Source organism: Artibeus jamaicensis, unplaced genomic scaffold, assembly GCF_021234435.1.
Source record: "Artibeus jamaicensis isolate MK-2021 breed Jamaican fruit bat unplaced genomic scaffold, CSHL_Jam_final contig_65, whole genome shotgun sequence".
In the NCBI taxonomy this organism is placed as follows: Eukaryota; Metazoa; Chordata; class Mammalia; order Chiroptera; family Phyllostomidae; genus Artibeus; species Artibeus jamaicensis.
The window spans coordinates 3258259-3278720 of NW_026521913.1; the positions used below are offsets into that span (position 1 = coordinate 3258259).

Here is a 20462-nt window from a genome sequence, read left to right on the forward strand (position 1 = left end):
CTGACTGGGAATCGAACCCCTTTGATGTGTAGGCCAGCACTCAGTCCACTGAGCCACACAAGCCAGGGTCATCTAATCCATCTTTATTAGGAGAAATCATGTTCAAACATCAATTTAGACTTCATCATTGCAAGTATAGGTGAAGACACTCCAATGTACTTGCAGTCAGGGAACGTGGTTATACATACATCGCATGTTAAAAAATGACAGAAAATCTCTGCCCCTGTGTGGAGAGTATTATAATGAGGGTATAATGAGGAAAGTTCATGAGGCAGTCACTAGAGAGTCTCTCAGGTGGTTTCAGCTGTTCTCTCCCTGGTGCTACAAAACATTCTGAGCTTGTTCCTGAAAAACAGTTCTGGCAATCTACATCGGGGTTGCATAGATGTGGATAAACACCTTGACTAAGTCTTGGTCCTTCTGTGAGACATTCAGCAAATTACAAGATAGCATTACACAAAACTTATAAATTTAGAGTGATCTAAATGGGGTTGCAGGTCGATTGAGGCAAAGTTATATGCTCTAAATAAAGGTTAATCTATGCTAGGCTACCTGTCTAGGTTGGGTTACACTTCTCAGAGCATCACAGTGGAGGCACTTGATATCAGGTGTCTTATTTTGCAAGGTGTTAAGGCTGATCACTTGGTTAAGATGGTGTCTGCCAGGTTTCTCCATTGTCATGGTCCCTTTTCCTTTTTATGATAAGTATTCTATGGGGTCTTTTAAAATGGTGAATGTTCTGTTCCCTAATGTCTTTCACCTACTCATGTTAGCATCCACTTGTGATTCCTGCTTATATCAATTCTACATGGTGGTGGAGGTACCCTTTCAGATTAGAAAAAAATGAAGCTCCAAAACAGAGATGGGTCTCTAATGCAGCTGTCCCACTGTGACCATATTATCATATGATCTCTTGGGTTATATCACAGTGATTTATCTTTTATAAGTCACTCTTTCTTTGCCCTCTCTTATATTTGCAAGCAGACATCTGCTTTAGGAAACACTAATTTCTGTAAATCTTATCAGCTTCTGTTTTAGGTGCAGTTCCCTAAAAGCAGAGCCTGAGACAGGAATTCTTGTGCTGTGATGTATTAAGAGAGTCTCTCAGGAGCAATGTATGAAGGAGTGAGGGATACGAGATGGGAGCAGAGGAAACCAGGCAAAGGGGTCAGCTGAAGTTTAGCCTCAGGCTGATCTCCCAGGAAGCTCTGAATAGTGAATAACACCACAGAGTTACCCCACCTTTCGGCAAGAAGACCACTCCTCACCCTGTATTATTGCCAGGGGAGGGTATAACTTCCCAGGTATGTTCAGGAAAAGGGGACAGCAGGAGCGTGGGTACCCAATCTGATAAAGGGGAGCTGGGCAGGGCACCAACAGCCTTCACTGCAGGTTTGGCATTTCCTTCATTAGTTCTTTCTTGAAGGTCGTCCTTCTGGTTGGTTGATAAAAGGCAATTTGTTCTGTAATAACAGGCTATAAACCTCACATGGCTAGATGAATAAGGCATTGGCTTAGTCATTTGCAAAGACAAGGTCTAATTTATGGTTGCTCCTTTATGAGACCCCATGAGTCTTATTTACTAACCCCCTGTTGAGGCCCTGGCTTTTTAGGCTGAGGCAGTTGTCAGAACAAAGTTTCTTTAGCTTCTTGAAACAACTGAGGTGTCACAGAATGTACCCTCCTAAAGAAGGAAGATTGTCAGCATATTTACTCTCAGCACACATGACTATCAGGATTGCTGTTTTAGAGATTGCAGAACTTAGTCTTGGTAAAATATCACCAACCTGAGATGTCAGGAATGAAATGTTATTTTATTTGGGTTCCAAGTTCTTTCAGTGGTATGTTACTGCCCTTCGTATGACCGCCCCCAAAACCCCACCTAATTGAATCTGAGTTCAAGTGCATGTTTTACTCTTAGGTCTCAAGCAAGTGCTCCTCAGACTAGCAATATCAGCCAGAACTTGCTAGAAATGTAGCTCAGGCCCACCCCAGACTTTCAGGATCAGAATATCTGGGGCTGACACCAGTATTTTGGCTTAACAGACCCCAAGTGATTCTTATGTAGGTTCAAGGGCTGATCCAAAGCAGTGGTTGTAAACTTGGTTACATGTTGGGATTGCCTGGAGAACTTTAAAAAATTCTGAGGTATGAGTCCCACCCTGTGTGTCTGATTTATTTGATATAGGTGTAGTTTGGCCATCAAAACATTTTTAAGCTCTCCAGGTTATTTTAGTGGGCAGCCAGGGTTGAGAATCACTGGTCTAAAATCTTCTCTTTATGTGAAAAGCATTTTAACACCAGCTTCATTTTGAAGAGTTTGTTCTTACTGGCTGTAAAGATTCACTTCAAAATACCTAGAGGCCCTGAAATGACATTTGCATAACGAGAAACTGCCCTTTTGTGGCAGATTCTCCCATATGGAAACATGTGGCAGAAGTGAAGGAAGCCATTCACATATTTGAGAGAAAACCAAATGTCACTCAGAAATGAAAGTATGAGAGTCTTCAGAAATGTAGAAGTCAAGAAGGTGTAGGAGAGAAGTTAGGGGGTCTCTGGCTAGCCCATGGGCTATCTGTTGTGGGTGGTGGTATTGAGTCTGCATACTGAAAAATGATCACCTTAGATGGGTGTCTTCTATGTTTAATCCAACTTCCTTGGAGTGGAGTGATCCACAGAGAAATAGCACACCTCCTTCCCCTACTCTCACCTTACATTCGGAACCATCACCTATCTTTCTCAATGTTAGAGACTTCATCCAGACCACACCTTTGAAATTTGGGAGATGTAGATATTTGAAGACCGTGTGTACCCCAACCTGAACTCGGCCCTGCAGATATGAATGGTCAAGCCTAATGTTCCCGCTGGCTGCTCCAGGACTGGTGTTGATAGCCAGCTCTTTGAGAGCCAGGGAAAGAGAGAGTTCTGAACATGGTAGAGGAAGAGACCCCAGAGCTGAAGCAGCATTGAATTTGGATCTCCACCCTCTCTCTCTTAACAGACTCATGTTCTTGAGGAAGTTACTCAATCAGTCTGAAGCTCTGGGTCCTCCTTTTTAAACTGGAATCCTAATACCTTCCTTTTGGAGCTATTGAGAGGAGTAAATGAGAAAATGTTTGCAAAGAGACTGACTGAGGGTAGACACCACAGAGATACAAGCTATCCTATGTTCATGATCTTGTTACCTGCAGAGTTGGGTGAGCACTAGACTATTTGAATTTCTAGTTCTGCCATCTCATGGCTATTTATATCTCTGGACAGCTTGGTAACTCCTTGGGCCTCAGTTTCCCCATTTGTAAAAGGAGGTCTAAATACTGAATAACATGATTAATGTTTGGGCCAAAGGCAACGATGGAGCTCAATGTGATATTTTTTATTGTGATTTTACTCATATAACATATAATTCAAGATTTAATATGTACAATTCAGTGGTTCTCAGTATATTCACAAAGTTTATACAACCATCAGTACATCTCATTACAGAACATTTTTATTATATCAAAAAGAAACTCCATATTTATTTGTAATCACTAACCATCCTGCATCCCTTTGCAGTCCCAGGCAACCACTAATCTTTCTATCTGTACATATGTCTGTCTAGATATTTCATATAAACAGACTCATAGAATATTTTTCCTTTTGTGCCTGGGGTTTAGTATAATGTCTTCAGGATTTGTCCATATTGTAACATGAATTAGTACTTCTTTCATAAAAAGGATGAACTGAATACTATGGCTAAATAAGAGTATGAATATGCCACATTTTATTTATCTACTCATTAGTTGATAGAAATTTAGACTATTTCTACTTTATGGTGATTCTGAATAATGTTAGTATGATTTTATGAATAGCATCAGAACATATTACTGTAAGGTTTTATTTTAAATAATATTAATAATAAAAATGCATACATTTGTGAAAATATGTGAAGCCCAATTCACTTGGGTGTAAAATTGAGTATGGGTAAATGTGATTGTGAATGTTTTATTTTGCTTTTAGAGCATGCCATGCTCATTCTTTTTTTTAATTTTATTTATTGATTTTGTGTGTGTGTGAGAGAGAAACATTGATTTTTCATTCCACTTATTGATCCATTCATTGGTTGATTCTTACATGTGCTTTGACCAGGGATTGAACCCACAACCATTGCATATTAGGATGACACTCTAACTAACTGAGCTACCTGCCATGGTCATTCTTACAATATAGTCTATTGAGCTTTAGGACTTCATGGTTCCCTCATGAAATTTAGCGCTTAAGGTTCTGTGCTCAAAGGAAAAAAATGTTTTATGCCAAAAGATAGACTAAACAGTAGTTAGATGTTTAGAACCTTTACAAAACTGGGTTAGAAACAGAATATCGGTTCTGTTGAGTGTTGTTGAGTACTTTGTTTAATATTAGGGCTGTGGAGTGAAATATAACATGGTGTCTGCCCTCAAGGCTTTCGGTCTGGTGAGGAAGACAAATGAGGAGGTTATAACAAGAAGAGTATGTGCTATGATGGGCCTAGCCTACCGTAGGATAATCTCTGTGTTTGGGAAATGGTGCCACAGTAATTTGACCCCTATTAATTCTCTTTTTCCTAGCATGGTAAGACATAAGGATGATGGCTATTCCAAGGAAAAGGATGTGAAGACCTGTCCCCGGGACTCTGGCTACGACAGCCTCTCCAACAGACTCAGCATTTTGGACCGGCTTCTTCACACTCACCCCATATGGCTGCAGCTGAGTCTGAGTGAAGAGGAGGTGACAGAAGTCCTCCAGTCCCAGCCTCCGGGGGTAAGACTCAGAACCATGGGGAAACATGTTGAAGCAGGCAGTGCTGCTGTGTCCTTAAAGAGAAAGACTCAGAGTTCTAGGAAGTCTTTGTAGCCTGTTAGGAACATGGTGGTTCCCAGTGTGTCCCTGGGTTGCAATGCAGGGAAATCCTGCAGTCAGCTCCCAGGAACAGAGCTCTTTAAAATTTGTCTTTCTGTCTCCATCTGCTCAGTTTCTGTGGAAAGTGAAAGACTCAGAAGGATAATGGCACCTCAGTAATGAGGAGGGGCTGCGGGTCAGAGGCCCTGGGCCTGACTTCTTGAGACCCAACATTGAGAAAGAGCTGGTTGTGGGGTTTTGGTCATCCCTACTATTTTACTTTCTTCTAAGCCTGGGAACCCTGCCGGTGCCTAGCCACCCAAATTGGGATGCAGCCTTCCAAAGTTCTGTGTCTACAGACTGCTCTGGCTGATGATGATGATTTTTCTTGGGTTTCCATATGGATCAAAGTTCGGTTCAGTTTCTTCAGCTACTGCCTACTCAAGTCCAACTTCATATTAATTAAGACAAGGCCACAGATCTGTAGAAGTTCCTTCAAAAAAAGTTGTTCAGTGATTGACTGGTCTATCCTTTGCTATCCATTGTGGTAGCCACTTGCCCTATATGGCTATTTAAGTTTACATTTATTAAATGAAATCAAATAAAAAATTCAGTTCCAGTAGCCACATTTTAAGTGCTCACTAGCCATGGATAGCTGCAGGCTACCATAAAGGATGGTGCAGAATATAGAACATTTCCATCATCACAGAAAGTTCTATTGGACACTGCTTGTACATAAGGTCTACTTCCAAAAAAAAAAAAGGGATAACTATACTAAATCCCAGATAAAATAACCCTTGAAACAATACACAGCAAGAGATAGAAACTAAGAAGTGGGTAGAAAGGCAAGAAGAAAATTCCATCAATAGCTAGCTGAGGATGTCGTTAACAATTGGGCATGAAAATAAGCTTTTGATTTTACTTTCAGCCAGAGCCTGTCTGTTACCATTTTTTGATTTATAAGTAGTCTTTGTTTCTCGTCTCACAGAAATAGATGGGACTAAGAACTCTGTTGGAACATGCTCAGGGTGACAGGCACAGTATTTGATCATCTTTGCAGAAAATTCCTTGGCCAGCACACAGGGTTGTTGCCTCTTGTTTTGGTTTGTATGATCAAGACCCCTTCTGTGAGGCCCCCACTTTTCAGAGGTTAAGTTCTCTGCTTCTGCATTTCTGCAAAAAAATTCTGAAGAGGGAGGTTACTCTGTTGCTGGACAGGGGTTCCTCTTCCGGTGTCAGGCACGCCCATTCCTACTGAGATTTTGTGGGGAACAAGTAGGTGGGATACTTCCTCTAGCCACCTAGTGATCCCTACCAAGTACAGAACCCACCCAATTAGATGGGGCAGGCTGAGGACAGTGTGAGGAAAGAAGCAAGATGAGGATCAGTAAAGGTCAAATGCACCAGGAGAAGAGAGAATGCTAAAGAACAGGAAAAACAGTGAGAGGGAGATTTGAAAGACTAGCCATGATGGCATGGGTCCTTGGGGTACCCACCATCCTTGATTAATGTACAGTCTGAAACAGGGCTTGGCAGATTGTTTCTGTAAAGGACCAGAGTGCCAATATTTTTTACTTTGTGGTCCATATAGTCTCTGTCACAATTACTCAACTCTGCCTTGTAATGCAGATGCAGCCATAGGCAATAGGTAAACAAATGAGCATGTCTGTGTTTTGGTAAAACTTAATTTACAAGAGCAGGTGGCAGGATGGATTTGGTCTACGGGCCATACTTCACTGACCCCTGATCCAAGGCTACAGAGATTCAGGAAATAAGGCCTAGAAGTTATACTCTCCCTAAACCCTCAGGCTCAAAGAAATCTCCACCTGCATAAGAGAATATGACTTCTTTTCCACCCACTAACAGCTGCCCCTCAGCAGTGCTTTGGGCTTTTACCCAGCAAGATGGTATTTAGGAAACACCTCATTCCTGTAACCTTCCCTTCAACCCCTCTCTCACCCCCCAACAAAATGTTTCTTAGGAGCTATTGACTGAACATACAGACCAAAATAAAGATTAGTTGGAAAATGTAAAAAATGGTAGAGGAACAGAGAGCATAGTGTTCAAATGCAGAAGAAAGAAGAGAAGAGGTTAAAGAAACAGGACAGAACCTTGGAGAAGGATCATATACTACAGGAGGGAACCAGGACTCAGCCAAGCCACCACTGCGTACTCCAGGGGACAACATTTTATCTATAGTCTCAGTAAATGGTGCCCCCATTTTCTCAAAATTGGATTATTATGCAGTGCACAGATTGAACAGCAGTGGATAGGATACTTGCCTCTGTAGAGATGGAAGCCAGAAAGTTGTCCTGAGACATCAGTACTGGGAGTTGGGCTGGTTTAAAATAAGCACATGTCTGAAAGTATTAAGACCTGGAAGGAGCTGTTGAAAGTGAAGTGAGCCAGGAGTAAGTGGACCACAAGCCTTGGTATTGGCTCTAATGAATTTCAGAGCACACCTACCCACCTTCCAAATGGAGCAGTCGTATTTTCTGGCTCCAGTGATTGTTGCCATGCCATGCCATGCCACCTCATTTTCCAAGAGAAGCTAGACATTCACATTTTAATGTGAAAGACAAAAAACTCCTCTGTTTTCATTTCTGACAACAAATTCAAATGTTTATCATAAATATACCCATGAGCTAACTTAGCCAATGAACCTCTAATTCATCACCCATACTTTTCCCATGTTACCTGTGTTTAGAATCTAGGTTTCATCAACCAAGATACCCATATAAGACCAGACTAGAGCATGTGTCGCCCAAAACAATCACCAAACTGAAGAGTATCCTGCATTGAGCTTTGCAGTTCAGCTATAAAGGGGGCTGTATTCATGGATGTTGTATGTGTAGAAAGTTATATGCCCAGGTTCCAACCATCTGGATGTTTCCTAAGCTTGAATTTCTTTCCCTCCTAGATCTTCCTGGTTCATAAATCCACCAAAATGCAAAAGAAAGTCCTCTCACTTCGCCTGCCCTGTGAATTTGGAGTCCCACTCAAGGAATTTGCCATAAAAGAAAGCACATACAGTAAGTTGTCACTGGATGTAAGTAGGTTCTGGTTGACACAAGGGCCTCAGGCCTTTCTAGCAGGTGGATAGAACCTGTGCTTCAAGACAGACAGACATGGGTCTGAGTCCTGACATTGTCATTTGTTCACTGAATGACTAGGAAGGTAACCTGCCCTAGGAACTTCAGTTTCCTTATCTGTATAGTGGTATGAGAATAACTTCGGAGAGTTGTTAATAGTTCAGTTAAGCAACATATGTGCAAAGTATGCAGCCAATTGCTTGACATGTGGCAGAGGCTTAATAGAGGTTGGTTTCCTCACTGCCTTCCCAGTTACAGAGCAGGATTTGGTGCCCAGGTTTGCTGATGACTAAGCTGAAGGGCAGGTTGCCTTTTTATGGGATCTAATACTGAAACATGTGTCTGCATATCTTTGCGAATAATCCTTGAGTGGACTTGTTCCCTCCAGGCAATCACTGTTCGGTTTTCTATGAAATGCAGCTAATCAGAGTCAGGATCCAGCCCTTTTGGAAAATTAACTGAAGTTTTGAGGTGAGAGCAGTGTTCATAGCATTGGTTTTCTTCCTGCCATTTCATGACCAAGTTTTGAATTAAAAGGGGAACAAGTAATTCTGAGGTATGGCTAGCCTCCAAGGATTAGAAGACAGATCTGCACCCCAAAGGCAAAGACTTCATTGAAATCACAGGTTAGCAAACTGAGGTGCAATGGCCAGAAGCGAGTTTGGAAGCCTGTTGACTTCCAAAGACTCAGTCCCAAGACTAAGACCAGGATTCTCACTTCTCAATTTTGACTTCAGAGAGCTTCAGTCCATGCATTGAGAACCTGAAGGTATCAAGGTCAATTTAAGGGCATATATGGGAGTATACTCAGACCAGACTTCATAGTCTCACTAAGTCATATGGCCTTTAACTAAATCTAGAGGCGACATTTCCAGCAGAAGTGAAACCTCCCAGCCTCTATGTGATCAGCCTCAAGTTCAGCCTCACACCGAGGTTCTGCGATGTTTTTCCTCCAGGTCTCGCAAAGTCACTGGTGCCAGGGAAAAACTTCCACATCAGACTCAGGAACAGTCATTAAGCCTGGTGAATGATTCATACCAATTTACTTATATTAGGAGGTAATCAGAAGATAGACTTCAAACCTACCGTTTTGAAGATGATGAATTAAATATCAAGTGAAAAAGGCAATTCTGAGTTGGCCTTTAGAAGTCTGCTATTCAAGAACTGGTTTTTAAATCCCTTCTAATATCCAAAGTTCACCACAATAAGTTTGTGTGGAAACTCATTTAGTGTTTGTATTTTAAAGCTTTCTTGATGTTCATCTCAGGTCCTTCCCAGCTAGAGATTTTTCCTCTCTCTTTTGTCAGGACCTCTGTCACTTCCCTATTCCTTTCTAGGGGACTTAAAGGGGTTGAAAGAGCTAGTATGCGCAAAGCATTAAGGTAGCCATAGCTGGTTACCCCAGGCCTTAGTCCCACTATGATAGCCCCTTCTCACGCCTATCTTCTCTTTGAATTGAAGTGCTTTGGAAAAGGAAGGACTTGCTATAAAAACTGATGGCTATTTTGTCATAACATCTAGACAATGTGGCTTAATAATAATAAATACCACCTTATATTTGTATAGATTGTTTTCACATGAGGTACTCCATTTTTTAAAAATTCAATTCCCACTACCCTCCTACTTAACTCACTAAATTGTGGTGCACATGTGTGTGTTTCTGTGTCTCTCAGTCACGGTAGATGTATAAGATCATAGGTGTGTTTTGGAGCATAGGTGTGTTTTAGAGCATAGGTGTGTTTTGGTGCTACAGATATACTAAATAACCAAAATAATACATCATAAGCAAATAATAATCAAAATAAATGAGGATATGGAGTGTTATGTAAGAGAGAAAACCCCATTTGATTGAAGAAACCATCACAAAGCTAAGGATGTTTGCAGTGTTTCTGGAAGAGTGACTGCATGAATGGCCCCCAGCCAACATCGTATGAGAAGTGGCTGGCAAATCAATGAATATTTAAAGTCAAACCACACACTGTTCCACCATTTGGAAGATGTACAAAATGGCACATTATCTTCCCAAAACATCTCTTCTTCATTAGGAAGCTTGTGCACTTGGTGGTGGCAGTAGTGGGGGTTGGAAGCACTCTGCATAAGTGAGTTTTAGAATCTTTCATGCTGAATTTAAACAAAAGCTGATTTACGGAGATCTTGTATTATCCTCCAGGCTTTGTGCACCTTCTGCCATGTGTTTTTATCAGGGGTGGCCTGTTTTGACAAAGAGGTATGTAACCCAGGAGACTCATCTCAGGAGGGTCAAGGGCAGCGGGGGCCCCAAGCCTTGTCATGTGCTGATGGCTTCTCACTCCAGCCAGACTGGTCCCTTAACCTCTGCCCAACTCTGTGTTCTGAACTGTTGAAAAAAAGATCATTGTGCAATTTGAGTCTGTGCTGGTCTATTTACTAAGCATCAGAGCATGTGCTCTGAGTGAGTCAGGGGCTGAGTTTCTAGGCCGTCCACTCTTCACTGGCCTGTTTCTTGCTGACATACATCCTCCTGACAGCTGGTTCTGGTAAGCTGCACAGTAGTTGTTTGAGAGCAGTGGATGGTCCTTTGCACGCAGTGGATAACAGTGAAGGGGCTTTCCTTTCCCAGAATATGACCAGAGATACTCAGCTGGTTTCCAAAATCTCTCTTTCCAGCCTTTTCCCTGGAAGGCTCAGGAATCAGCTTTGCAGATTTATTCCGGCTCATTGCTTTCTACTGCATCAGCAGGTAAGGCCTCTTCCTCTCTTATAATTCTCAAGGCCTGCTTAGTGTGCAATGTAATTGGTCCAAGGTCTGTTGATTAAAATAAGCAGAGGGAGGAGGATTAACACCTATTAGATATCACTGGAAGTTTTGGCCACTAAAATAAAATGGTCATTAAGTCAACTGTGTTAGGATTAAGATCAAAATAATTTCCATGACCCCTCTAAATGTAAAATCTCATTAATTAATATGATTTTGTTCTCAAGCTGCTCCTTTGTCTCCTTTTACCTGGACCCATCAAGCAGAGGAAACACATGCACACATGCACACACGCGTGCACACACAGGGAGAAGGGGAACAGTGATGTAAACCTGGAGCATTTAAAGGCCCTTGATAATTTTTCTGAAAACTCTTCAAGGGGGGCAAGTCATTCTAGAAATGTGGGTTCCTTACACCAGCCTATAAATTGTGCATCACTGACCTTCATGGCCTCTGGATGCTCATGACCTTTTCATCATTAAAGCAACTATTTCAGTTGACAAGAAGTTAAGCCAAAAATCACAAGGTTAACAAGTGTCAGGAGGGTACCAGTTGTTTGTGAAAGGCTTTTTCTTTCCTTTCCACCCATGACAGTTTTTCAAATCAAGCATTTTTTCAGTAATTAAGGTTCAAACTCTTCAGCTGCAGAGATTGACATTACCTCCTCTGAGCTAAGTCAGCTTCCTTTCTTCTTCTGAGTGTCTGTTGCAGCTGGTAGAGTGATGACAGGCATGGGCTACTAAGGGTTGTTTTCAAAGACCACTTCTCACACCCAGTGCTGAGCCTGAGAAGCTTGTTTGAGATTGGTTTATTTTATATTAATTTAAAGGTCAGGTTATTTCTCAAAGACTGAGTTAGATGTTCCTTGTACCTGTTGGACTAGGCCCTTTGGGGGCAGGCATTAATCTGTTTGCTCCTGGAGTCACCAGGCCAGGAAAAGCTATGCAGTCGATGGTCTGAAGGTGAGAAGATAATTTCAGAAGGGACCCCCATGCTGCTTCCTAGCAGGAAGAAATGAGGGCTTCATCTAGAATTGGATCAGAGCTCTGTGAGTGCCCACTAAGAGACAAAACCTGCCAAGGTGTGGGCCAGAGCCCTTGGCTTGTGTGAGCAAATCTGCCACTCCCAGAAAGGAGGCTGGAGCAGGAGCCTGCACAGTGCCCCGGGAACTTTACCTGGTCTGGCTGAAGGCCAACCAGACCCTGAGAATGAATTTCAACATGAACATGCTGGTCAGAGGTGAAGTTGGCCTGTGTTTACCCTTCATAGTTTGCTTGCTGGTGACTACTGTTGTAAAAGATTGCTACACCTATAAAATAACATTTGGCAGCAATTCACAAAAGATACCATCTCTCCCCTTAGTGTTCTTAATAGACTGGAATGCCTGCTGCCCAGGGCTGTCCAGTGATTGAAGGAGATAAAGTACAAGAAAGCCTTTCATAAACTACAGAGCCTGGTGTTGGGATAAGGTACTTACAGAAAAATCCCAACATTGACATTTTGTGATGAGGGAGGCCTCAGATTCATTTTTCTATTTTTTTAAATCCGTTTCTTTTTTTTTTTTTACATATGAAATCACCTTTGACAGTCTTTTTTAAAAAATTTATTTATTTATCTTTAGAAGGGAAGGGAAGGAGAATAACATCAAAGTATGGTTGCTTCTGGTGCATCCCCTGCTGGGAACTGGCCCCTGCTGGGAACTGGCCTGCAACCCAGGCATGTGCCCTGACAGGGAGTTGAACCCCCGTCTCGATCCTCTGAGCTACACCAGCCACAGCAAAAAATGCAACATTTCTTAATGTCTGTTTCTCCTTTTCATCATGTTACTCATTTACTTAAATCTGTATTCTTAATTGATTTGATACAGTCTTATCAAAATATTTTTGAAATGTTCTAGTTGGTTGTTAGTACATAAATATATTCAAATAGAGAAAGTGACTGGACTGTAAGCTCTGGTCTTCACACAGAGCATATATGCACCTATGCACTAGACAAGAATTCATGAATCAATAAACATATGATTGCCACATTAGAAAGGCATGTTGAAAAGTATAGTTGAGGATACAAACAGTGATGATGCATGCCTTGGCCACCAATGCCTAGTAGGTTTCTGTCAGTTTGCTCTACTCAGTGTAGTCTAGAGCACTGCCTCAAAAACTTGTACTAAAATACCTGTAATCTTGTTAGAATGCAGATTCCGACTGAGAGGGTCTGAGACGGTGTCTGAGACTTCATTTCCAATAAGCGCCCAGGTGATAAGGCTGATGCTGCTGGTCCTACAACTACATTTTGAGTAGCAAGGGGCTGAGAAAATAATTTTCATTATTAATTATTAAGTATAATTATAATTTCAGGGGTTTTCTGGGTCTGTGCTAGGCATCATACCTATTAATTCTAATCTTCATGGAAAACCCTGAAATCAGGATCATGAAGACACTTTCGCTTGGAGAGAGTGAGAGACTTGCCTGCATTCAATTAACAGCAAATACTGCAGTTGAATCCAGGCCTGCCTTGATACCAAAGACCATATTTTCCCACTAGATAGCTCAGATCTACAGATACGGGGTCCAACACACCTGAGTTCCACTTCATTCCACATCGGCTCTGTGAGTGGGTGCAGGGGTCTCTCCATCTGTGTCATCTATGCTCTTGATCTATGGAGTGGAGGGCATGCACGTTTCCTCTCAGGATGTATGTGAGCCCGACGTGAGGTAAGGTGCTTGGTGCATTGCAATAATAGGTGCTCAGTAAAGTCAGTCTCCTTCCCTTTAGCAATATAACATATAGAGCAAAGTTAAAATAAAAAGTAAATCTAGATTATGTGTGTGCTAAAACTCTTGGGTGAAATGTTTATACTTAAGATGGATTTATTTTGCTAGGCAAGTTTTAGAACAGGGCCCCTTTTCTTAACAAGGTATAGATGAAAAGGAAGTGCCCCCCGCCGTGTGTGTGTGTGTGTGTGTGTGTGTGTGTGTGTGTGTGTGAGTGAGTGTGTTCATGGAAGAAATGCTCTGCTCTGCCCTGGCTGGCACAATGGGAGAGGACTCATGTACAACATCTAATTTTCTAGTAGATTAAAGCCTAAAACCACCAATTAGCAAGTAGCAGGTGTGGTTTCCTGTCATATATGTCATTAAGAAAAACCAAAAACAATCGTGATATTTAGGCTCCAGGTACTGCAATGGGCAAGGTAAAAGCTTAAAATAAACAAAGGCTGGTTTTGTTGTATGTAGCTTTTCCCCAAAATTGAACTAATGAAAGTAGATATTAATTAAGTTGGTAAAGCCATAAAAACATATATTTGCATAATACTTTGGTGTTACAAAGTTCTGGTTACCACTGATCTTCATTTAAGATTATAATCAGGGTCATTGTGTCTCTGGGGGCCAAGCAGCAGCTCTTACAGATGCTTGCCATCTCCTGAGGCTCCACCTGCTTCATCTAGAACAGATGTGAGAGGACAAGTAGAAGGAGGTGTTCACTATGTTTGGGGGCAGGTGAAAGAGTCTTCTGGAAGCAGGAGGCAACCCAGACTTGACACCCCAGGAAAGAGGAGCCTCCTGACTGCCAAGTCCCAGCATTTTTGTTAGCAGTATATTAGAGCCCTTGTGACACTATTGCATTTTATTCATGTTTTGCTTTTTCCATGGACATTTCTTGTTTGGCATTCATTGTCAACAGCTTCACAGGTTCCAAAACTGTCAGTCATCCAGATTTAATCTGATGCAGCCTAGAATGTTGCCTAATCTTATTGTAAACAAGTAATTTGGTGTAGTTATTCTCTTCCATAGAAGTTTGCAGGGCAGCTTATGTAGACAAAACACAGGCAGAAGCTCCAAGTTTCATCACTTACTCCACCCCAGCCACCATGGCCCCTAGATATTCTTCATAGATGTCAGACCCTCTCCCATCCTAGGACCTTTGCACCTGCTGCTTCCTCTGCCTGGAAAGTTCTTTTCCTCACAGTTTACTCCCTGGCTACCTGTAGATCTTCCGTCAAATGCTGCCTGTTCATGGGGCCTTCCCTGGCCACCACTCACACTTGAACACTCTTTCTTATTCCCCTATTGCACTTTATTTTTATCCATGGCACACATCCTCTTCTCATATATTCTATAACTGCATAATTGTTTGTTGTCTGTTGGTGTCCGTTTGAATGCAGCTTCATGCAGGTGGGTAATTTGTCTTTTTTTCCCCAGCACCTGGAATAGTACCGGCCATATCGCATATGCCTATAGATATTTGCTGAATGAATGAATCCATTGTAAGGCCAATACCACCACTAAAAAAATAACTTGTTATTGAATATTCACTCATTCATTTATTCAGAACACACTTTCTCCCTGTCTGTATCAGGCAAGGCATTGTGCTGAGCCCTGTGGGGAATTCACCAATGCTTAGAGCATGGTGGAAAGGAACAACTGTTTATTAAGTCTGCCCTTTTCCTTTCTGAGAAAGCAGAAGATCGTGGTCCATGCATTTACTAGGGAGGAAATATGCCTGGGAATGAAAGCACCTGGTGCCAGTTCAGCATTTTCTTGTTGGGCCTGTTGGCCTGAGATGCTGCAATGCATGTGTTTGCCAGTCTACACATGGTGTCATGCTCCTTGGGGACCAGGTCATTGCACAAGGTTCTGTATAGATGTATCATCCTACTCCAAGTATGATCACAGTTACAGCAGTATGGCCTGGGAGTTTGGCAGAAGTGCCAAATCTCCAACCTTACCCAGACCTCCTGAGTAAGAGTATGCAGTATAACAAAAACCCTCTTGGGTTCATGTGCACTGCCCTAAAACACAAGAGGAAGTTTTATCTCAAAATGCATTGAGAATCTGCCACGTATAAGGCAATGGGATAATAAATGTTGGTTTAGGATTGTACATTTCTGCCCTGGGAATTGGGGTCCAACATTCAGAGCATTTAGCAAATTTAGTAATAATGTTTATGTCTATGACAGATCCACCAACATATTGAATGGTTCCAATATTAACTCTAGGTACATTTTAGCTAACCAGAAAGGAAATCTGGTCCTCACTGAAACAGTGCAGGCATGTCTTTCAGCCTGTCCTAGGTGTGTTAACACAGAAAGAAATTGTAATCTGACAGGTCCTATCACCAGTAAAGATAAGTTCCAGTTAGGCATGATTTGATGTCTACTTAAAATAGTTTAAGCCGAAACATCTCCGAGATGGAAATAAAAGTAAGAGATAGAAACATGGCATGTAATTACAAACATTCTCTTTTTTTGAAAAATTAGAGACGTTCTTCCATTTACCTTGAAGTTGCCTTATGCCATTTCAACAGCGAAGACTGAGGCTCAGCTTGAAGAACTAGCCCAGCTGGGAATAAGTAAGTGAAGACTCCACCCAGGTCTCTTTTGAAATGAATCCATGGAGCAAAGTCAATGTTGGGTTGGCTGATGGTACATCATAACATCAAAAAATAGTCCCCATGTCCAGAAGGATTCAGAGGCCCCTGAATCACCCCTTCTGAGGGTCCTTTTCTAAGTCAGATGTTGAACCAATCTTCAGAGGCAGGTGCTGAGTTTGTCTGGGTAACCCCCATATACCAGCATCTTTGAGTCTGAGTTATCAAGAATGTCCAAATGTAATGTAAACTTCTGTAATGTGTTATTTCTTTCCCTTCATGGCATCTTGATGGGAAAAGGCAATGCTTCACAGAAAGGGAAACCCAGCACAGCGCCTCTCATATGAATCAGTTTGGTTCCATAGGAACACACGGGCATGACAGCACTTCTGTGCTTTGAGGAATCTGACGGCACAGGCATTTAGCGTAACATCTGTTGCACTTCCTTTATTGTTCATTTTCGATCCTGGTGTTCTGGGCCACATCCCTGATGCTGCCGTGCATCTCCTCGCTCTGGCCAGCTGGGCCCTTGCTCCCTCTCCTGCCTCTTTGCTGATGCCCATAAACCCAAAACCATGCTGCTGGACAGTAGGTGACAGTGGATCAGGACATATGATTCACCCAGTTGTACTTGTTTCTCCCGCTGCCCTGGGGAATTCATGTGGGTTTATCAAAGAAAAATTACAAGACACAGATGAAATTAATGCTTATAATGAAATATATCTGCAATGTTATTTCAACACATAATATCAAAATATTAATAAAATATTTTACTTTTTTTCATACTAAATGTTTGAAATTTAGTATATTGTATCCTACAGCACATCCCTTTAGGCAGTAAATTTTCATGAGAAATGTATAATCTTTATTTAGATTTTATTAAATTTATAGTTGAAAAGTAGATTCACATACCCAAATTTCAAACCTACTCAAAAGTTTTCCTGTAACTGGATTGAGCATTGGTTTTTAAATCTTAATTAAGTAACATTAAATAAAATTTAAAACTGAATTTCTCTGTTGCACTAGCTGGATTTCAAGTGCACAATAAATACAGGTAACTGTTGGCTCTTGTGTTGGATAGCACAGAACGAGAAAGAAGGAAAGGAAGGATGAGAGAAAGCAGGTGATAGAGCCCCAGTGTCAGGCTTGTTTTCACCAGAGACAAAGCAGCAAGTTCTCCCAATATCAGACTCACCCCAGGTTCCCACGACCAGCCATTCCCGGCCCATAAGAAAGAAAGAAATTTTAAGCAAACAGCAAGGCAAAGCCATAGACAGACAATAACCTATTCCAAATGGAAATTACAACAGACATTTATTACCACTAGTGCCTCCCTCGATTTGCTTGGAAAACTGATATCTATCTGTAAAAAGGGACACTGGCAGTATAGTTGCAATAGCATCATGCACTGCTCCATAGAGTACTGAGTATGTATAGCCATGGTGAGGAGGTTACATGATTTGGGAGAGATGGGCAGCAAACCACAGAGATAAATGCCTGAACTTGGACTTAACATTTGCATAAGTTTGCTGTCCTTGTTTTTGCTGATGGGACCTATGAGTATATTTTTCCTCATTTGGGGGTTTTAATGCTGAACATGTAAAACCCCAAGCAGATTGTGTAACATCCCTCAGGCCCATCTGCTGGTCCTGCTTGTTAAAGGGGAACTGCCAGGCCCTCTGTGGAGGGCCCCCCCCCCGGGAGAAGTGGATTGGGAAGGGTGCTTTTGCTTTGAGACTGGACTTAATTTTTGTAAAGTTGGGGAGCCCCATGGCCTTTTCCAAGCCTATACTGTAAAAAAAAAAGAACTGTAGCTGGTTCTTTTTTCCTCACCTGTGAAAAGGCCAGGCTGGCTTTGAACATTTTGCCAAACCATTTCTCAAGGGTTTGGAAGGTGAAAGCCCCAGGAGGCTTCCTAGGAGCCCACAGCCAGGTCTGGCAGCATTTCTACCCTTTCCAGTAACACAGTTAAAGCAGGGAGAAAAAAAAGAAAGAAAACCAAGTGAAATGCCTACCCCTCCAAAGACAAGCATCGTCATGAAAATATGCTGTTTTAAATTTGTGAAAGAATTACCCAAGTGTACTATATTTACATTCTTGTGTTCACTGATAATGACTTTCAGATTTTTGGAGCTCTCCAGCTGACAACAAACCTTCAAACCCTTCACCTCCCCATAGGACTGTCTCCTCCGACGGTGTTTGTCCTGCCTCCCGTCAGCTCTGCCTCATAAATGGAGTGCATTCTATAAAAACCAGGACGCCTTCAGAGCTGGAGTGCAGCCAGACCAACGGAGCCCTGTGTTTTATTAATCCTCTTTTCTTGAAAGTGCACAGCCAGGACCTCAGTGGAGGCCTGAAGCAGCCCTGCACAAGGACTCCCAACTCGAATGGCACTGAGAGGCCTCGGTCACCCCCACCCAGGCCCCCGCCACCGGCTATTAATAGTCTGCACACAAGCCCTCAGCTGTCCAGGACTGAAACGCGGGTGAGCATGCCAGAAACAGTCAACCATAACAAACATGGGAACGTAGCTCTGCTTGGAATGAAACCAACCCCCATCCCTCCACCCCGGCTGAAGAAGCAGGCTTCTTTTCTTCAGGCGGAAGGCAGCGCAAAGACCTTGACCGGCAGCCGGCCTTGCCAGGGCCAGGAGTGGGAGCTGGAGCAGGGGCAGGAGTCCTGCACAGCTGGCAGCCCAGGTGGCGCCCCGCCTGCAGAGGCCCTGGGGGATTGCACAAGGGCCCAGGCCGCCTGCTCTGAATCACGGCCCCGGTGGCATGGAGGCAGACAGAGGCTCAGCGACATGAGCATTTCCACTTCCTCCTCTGACTCGCTGGAGTTCGACCACAGCATGCCTCTGTTTAACTATGAGGCTGACACCAACAGCAGCCTGGAGGACTATGAAGATGAAAGTGACCAGGAGACCATGGCCCCCCCCATCAAGTCCAAAAAGAAGAGGAACAGTTCCTTTGTGCTGCCCAAGCTTGTCAAGTCCCAGCTACGCAAAATGAGTGGGGTGTTCAGCTCCTTCATGACCCCGGAGAAGCGCATGGTCCGCAGGATCTCTGAGCTGTCCCGAGACAAGTGCACCTATTTTGGCTGCCTGGTGCAAGACTACGTGAGCTTTCTGCAGGAGAACAAGGAGTGCCATGTGTCCAGCACAGACATGCTACAGACCATCAGGCAGTTCATGACCCAGGTGAAGAACTACTTGTCTCAGAGCTCGGAGCTGGATCCCCCCATCGAGTCGCTGATCCCTGAAGACCAAATAGGTAAGTACCTACTTTGCTTTATTAAATATATATTTACAGTAACCTCAGAGGTCAGTGCCTTATTTTGTTTATTTGTGTGTATATATATATATATATATATATATATATATAAATACATAAAATACAGTAACCTCATAGGCTAGTGCAGTCTGTGTTAGCTTGAATGAGGACTTCTCTGGAGTTGAAAACAGCAGCACACTCCACCTCTCCCCAATTTGATTGGAAACTAGCTTCTTCAAGTAAACCTCACTTATACCTGCCACGGCTGCTACATGCCAGGCTGGGAAATGTGGGAAGCAACTGAAGAGAACTGCAGAATGGTTCTGTTCAGGAATCAAGTTTGCTTTCTGAGGGTCTGGTTGCTGTCTGATTTTGTGCTGTGTATGTGACAGGATTGTTGAGTCTTTTCTGAAAGTGGCTCTCTGCAGCCTGCATGTGCACAGAAAGGTAATTGTACTGTCTTCCGAGAGGCAGTGGGTGTTTTGTTTTGCTTTGTTTGGGAAGGACCTTCTATTGAGGTATAGCTTACATTCAAAAAAGTACAGAGATGACAGTGTACAGCTCAGTAAGCAGAACTTGACCAGCATCCAAAAGACCCCTGTCCCCTTTTCCCAAAAGAGTAACCCCCTACTGGCTTCTAATCATACAGAATTCACTGGCAAGCACTGTTCTTGAGTAAAAAGGTGTGGGAAGGGGTATTTTGTATACCTTTAAAATAAATAACAGTTTTGAGATCACATGAAAGGTGCTTTCTCTAAAGTCAAGGGGAAATACTTTCTTTATAACCTCATTGAAGGACTAGATTAGCTCTGGCCAAGGAAAATTTGAATTTGGCAAGCAATCTGTTTTTCCAGGGCAAGAGTGTTGAAGGGATTTTTTTTTTTTTAATTTCAGAAGATTGACTCTAAAAGACTAATTTCAGAGAGCTCATTCACTGGGCAGCAATGGCCAAAATAGCTATCAAACATTTCCTGGCAGTTCATAAAGCTAAACACAAATTTCTTTTTTCTGATTGGGTCTGTTTGTCAAAAGTAGTAAACAGTATGTGGTAGAGAGTAGTGTCTCTCCCTCCACCCCCCTCTCTCTTTCCTTTAAGTGAGTTTCAGCACTCTTTGATTTTCTCACAGCTGAATCAAAGCC

General features: G+C 42.5%; 1 protein-coding gene across 10 annotated transcripts in view; it reads left to right on the forward strand.

The window, feature by feature from the left end:
• RIN2 (Ras and Rab interactor 2) overlaps positions 1-20462 on the forward strand; it is a 254705-nt gene that overhangs the window by 210580 nt on the left and 23663 nt on the right. For all 10 annotated transcript variants that reach the window (XM_053670953.1, XM_053670957.1, XM_053670951.1 and 7 more), the window contains 5 exons: positions 4587-4779; positions 7778-7889; positions 10596-10668; positions 15941-16032; positions 18174-19322. In XM_053670953.1, the coding sequence (XP_053526928.1) occupies positions 4587-4779; positions 7778-7889; positions 10596-10668; positions 15941-16032; positions 18174-19322 (1619 nt within the window). The remainder of the gene's footprint in view (positions 1-4586; positions 4780-7777; positions 7890-10595; positions 10669-15940; positions 16033-18173; positions 19323-20462) is intronic.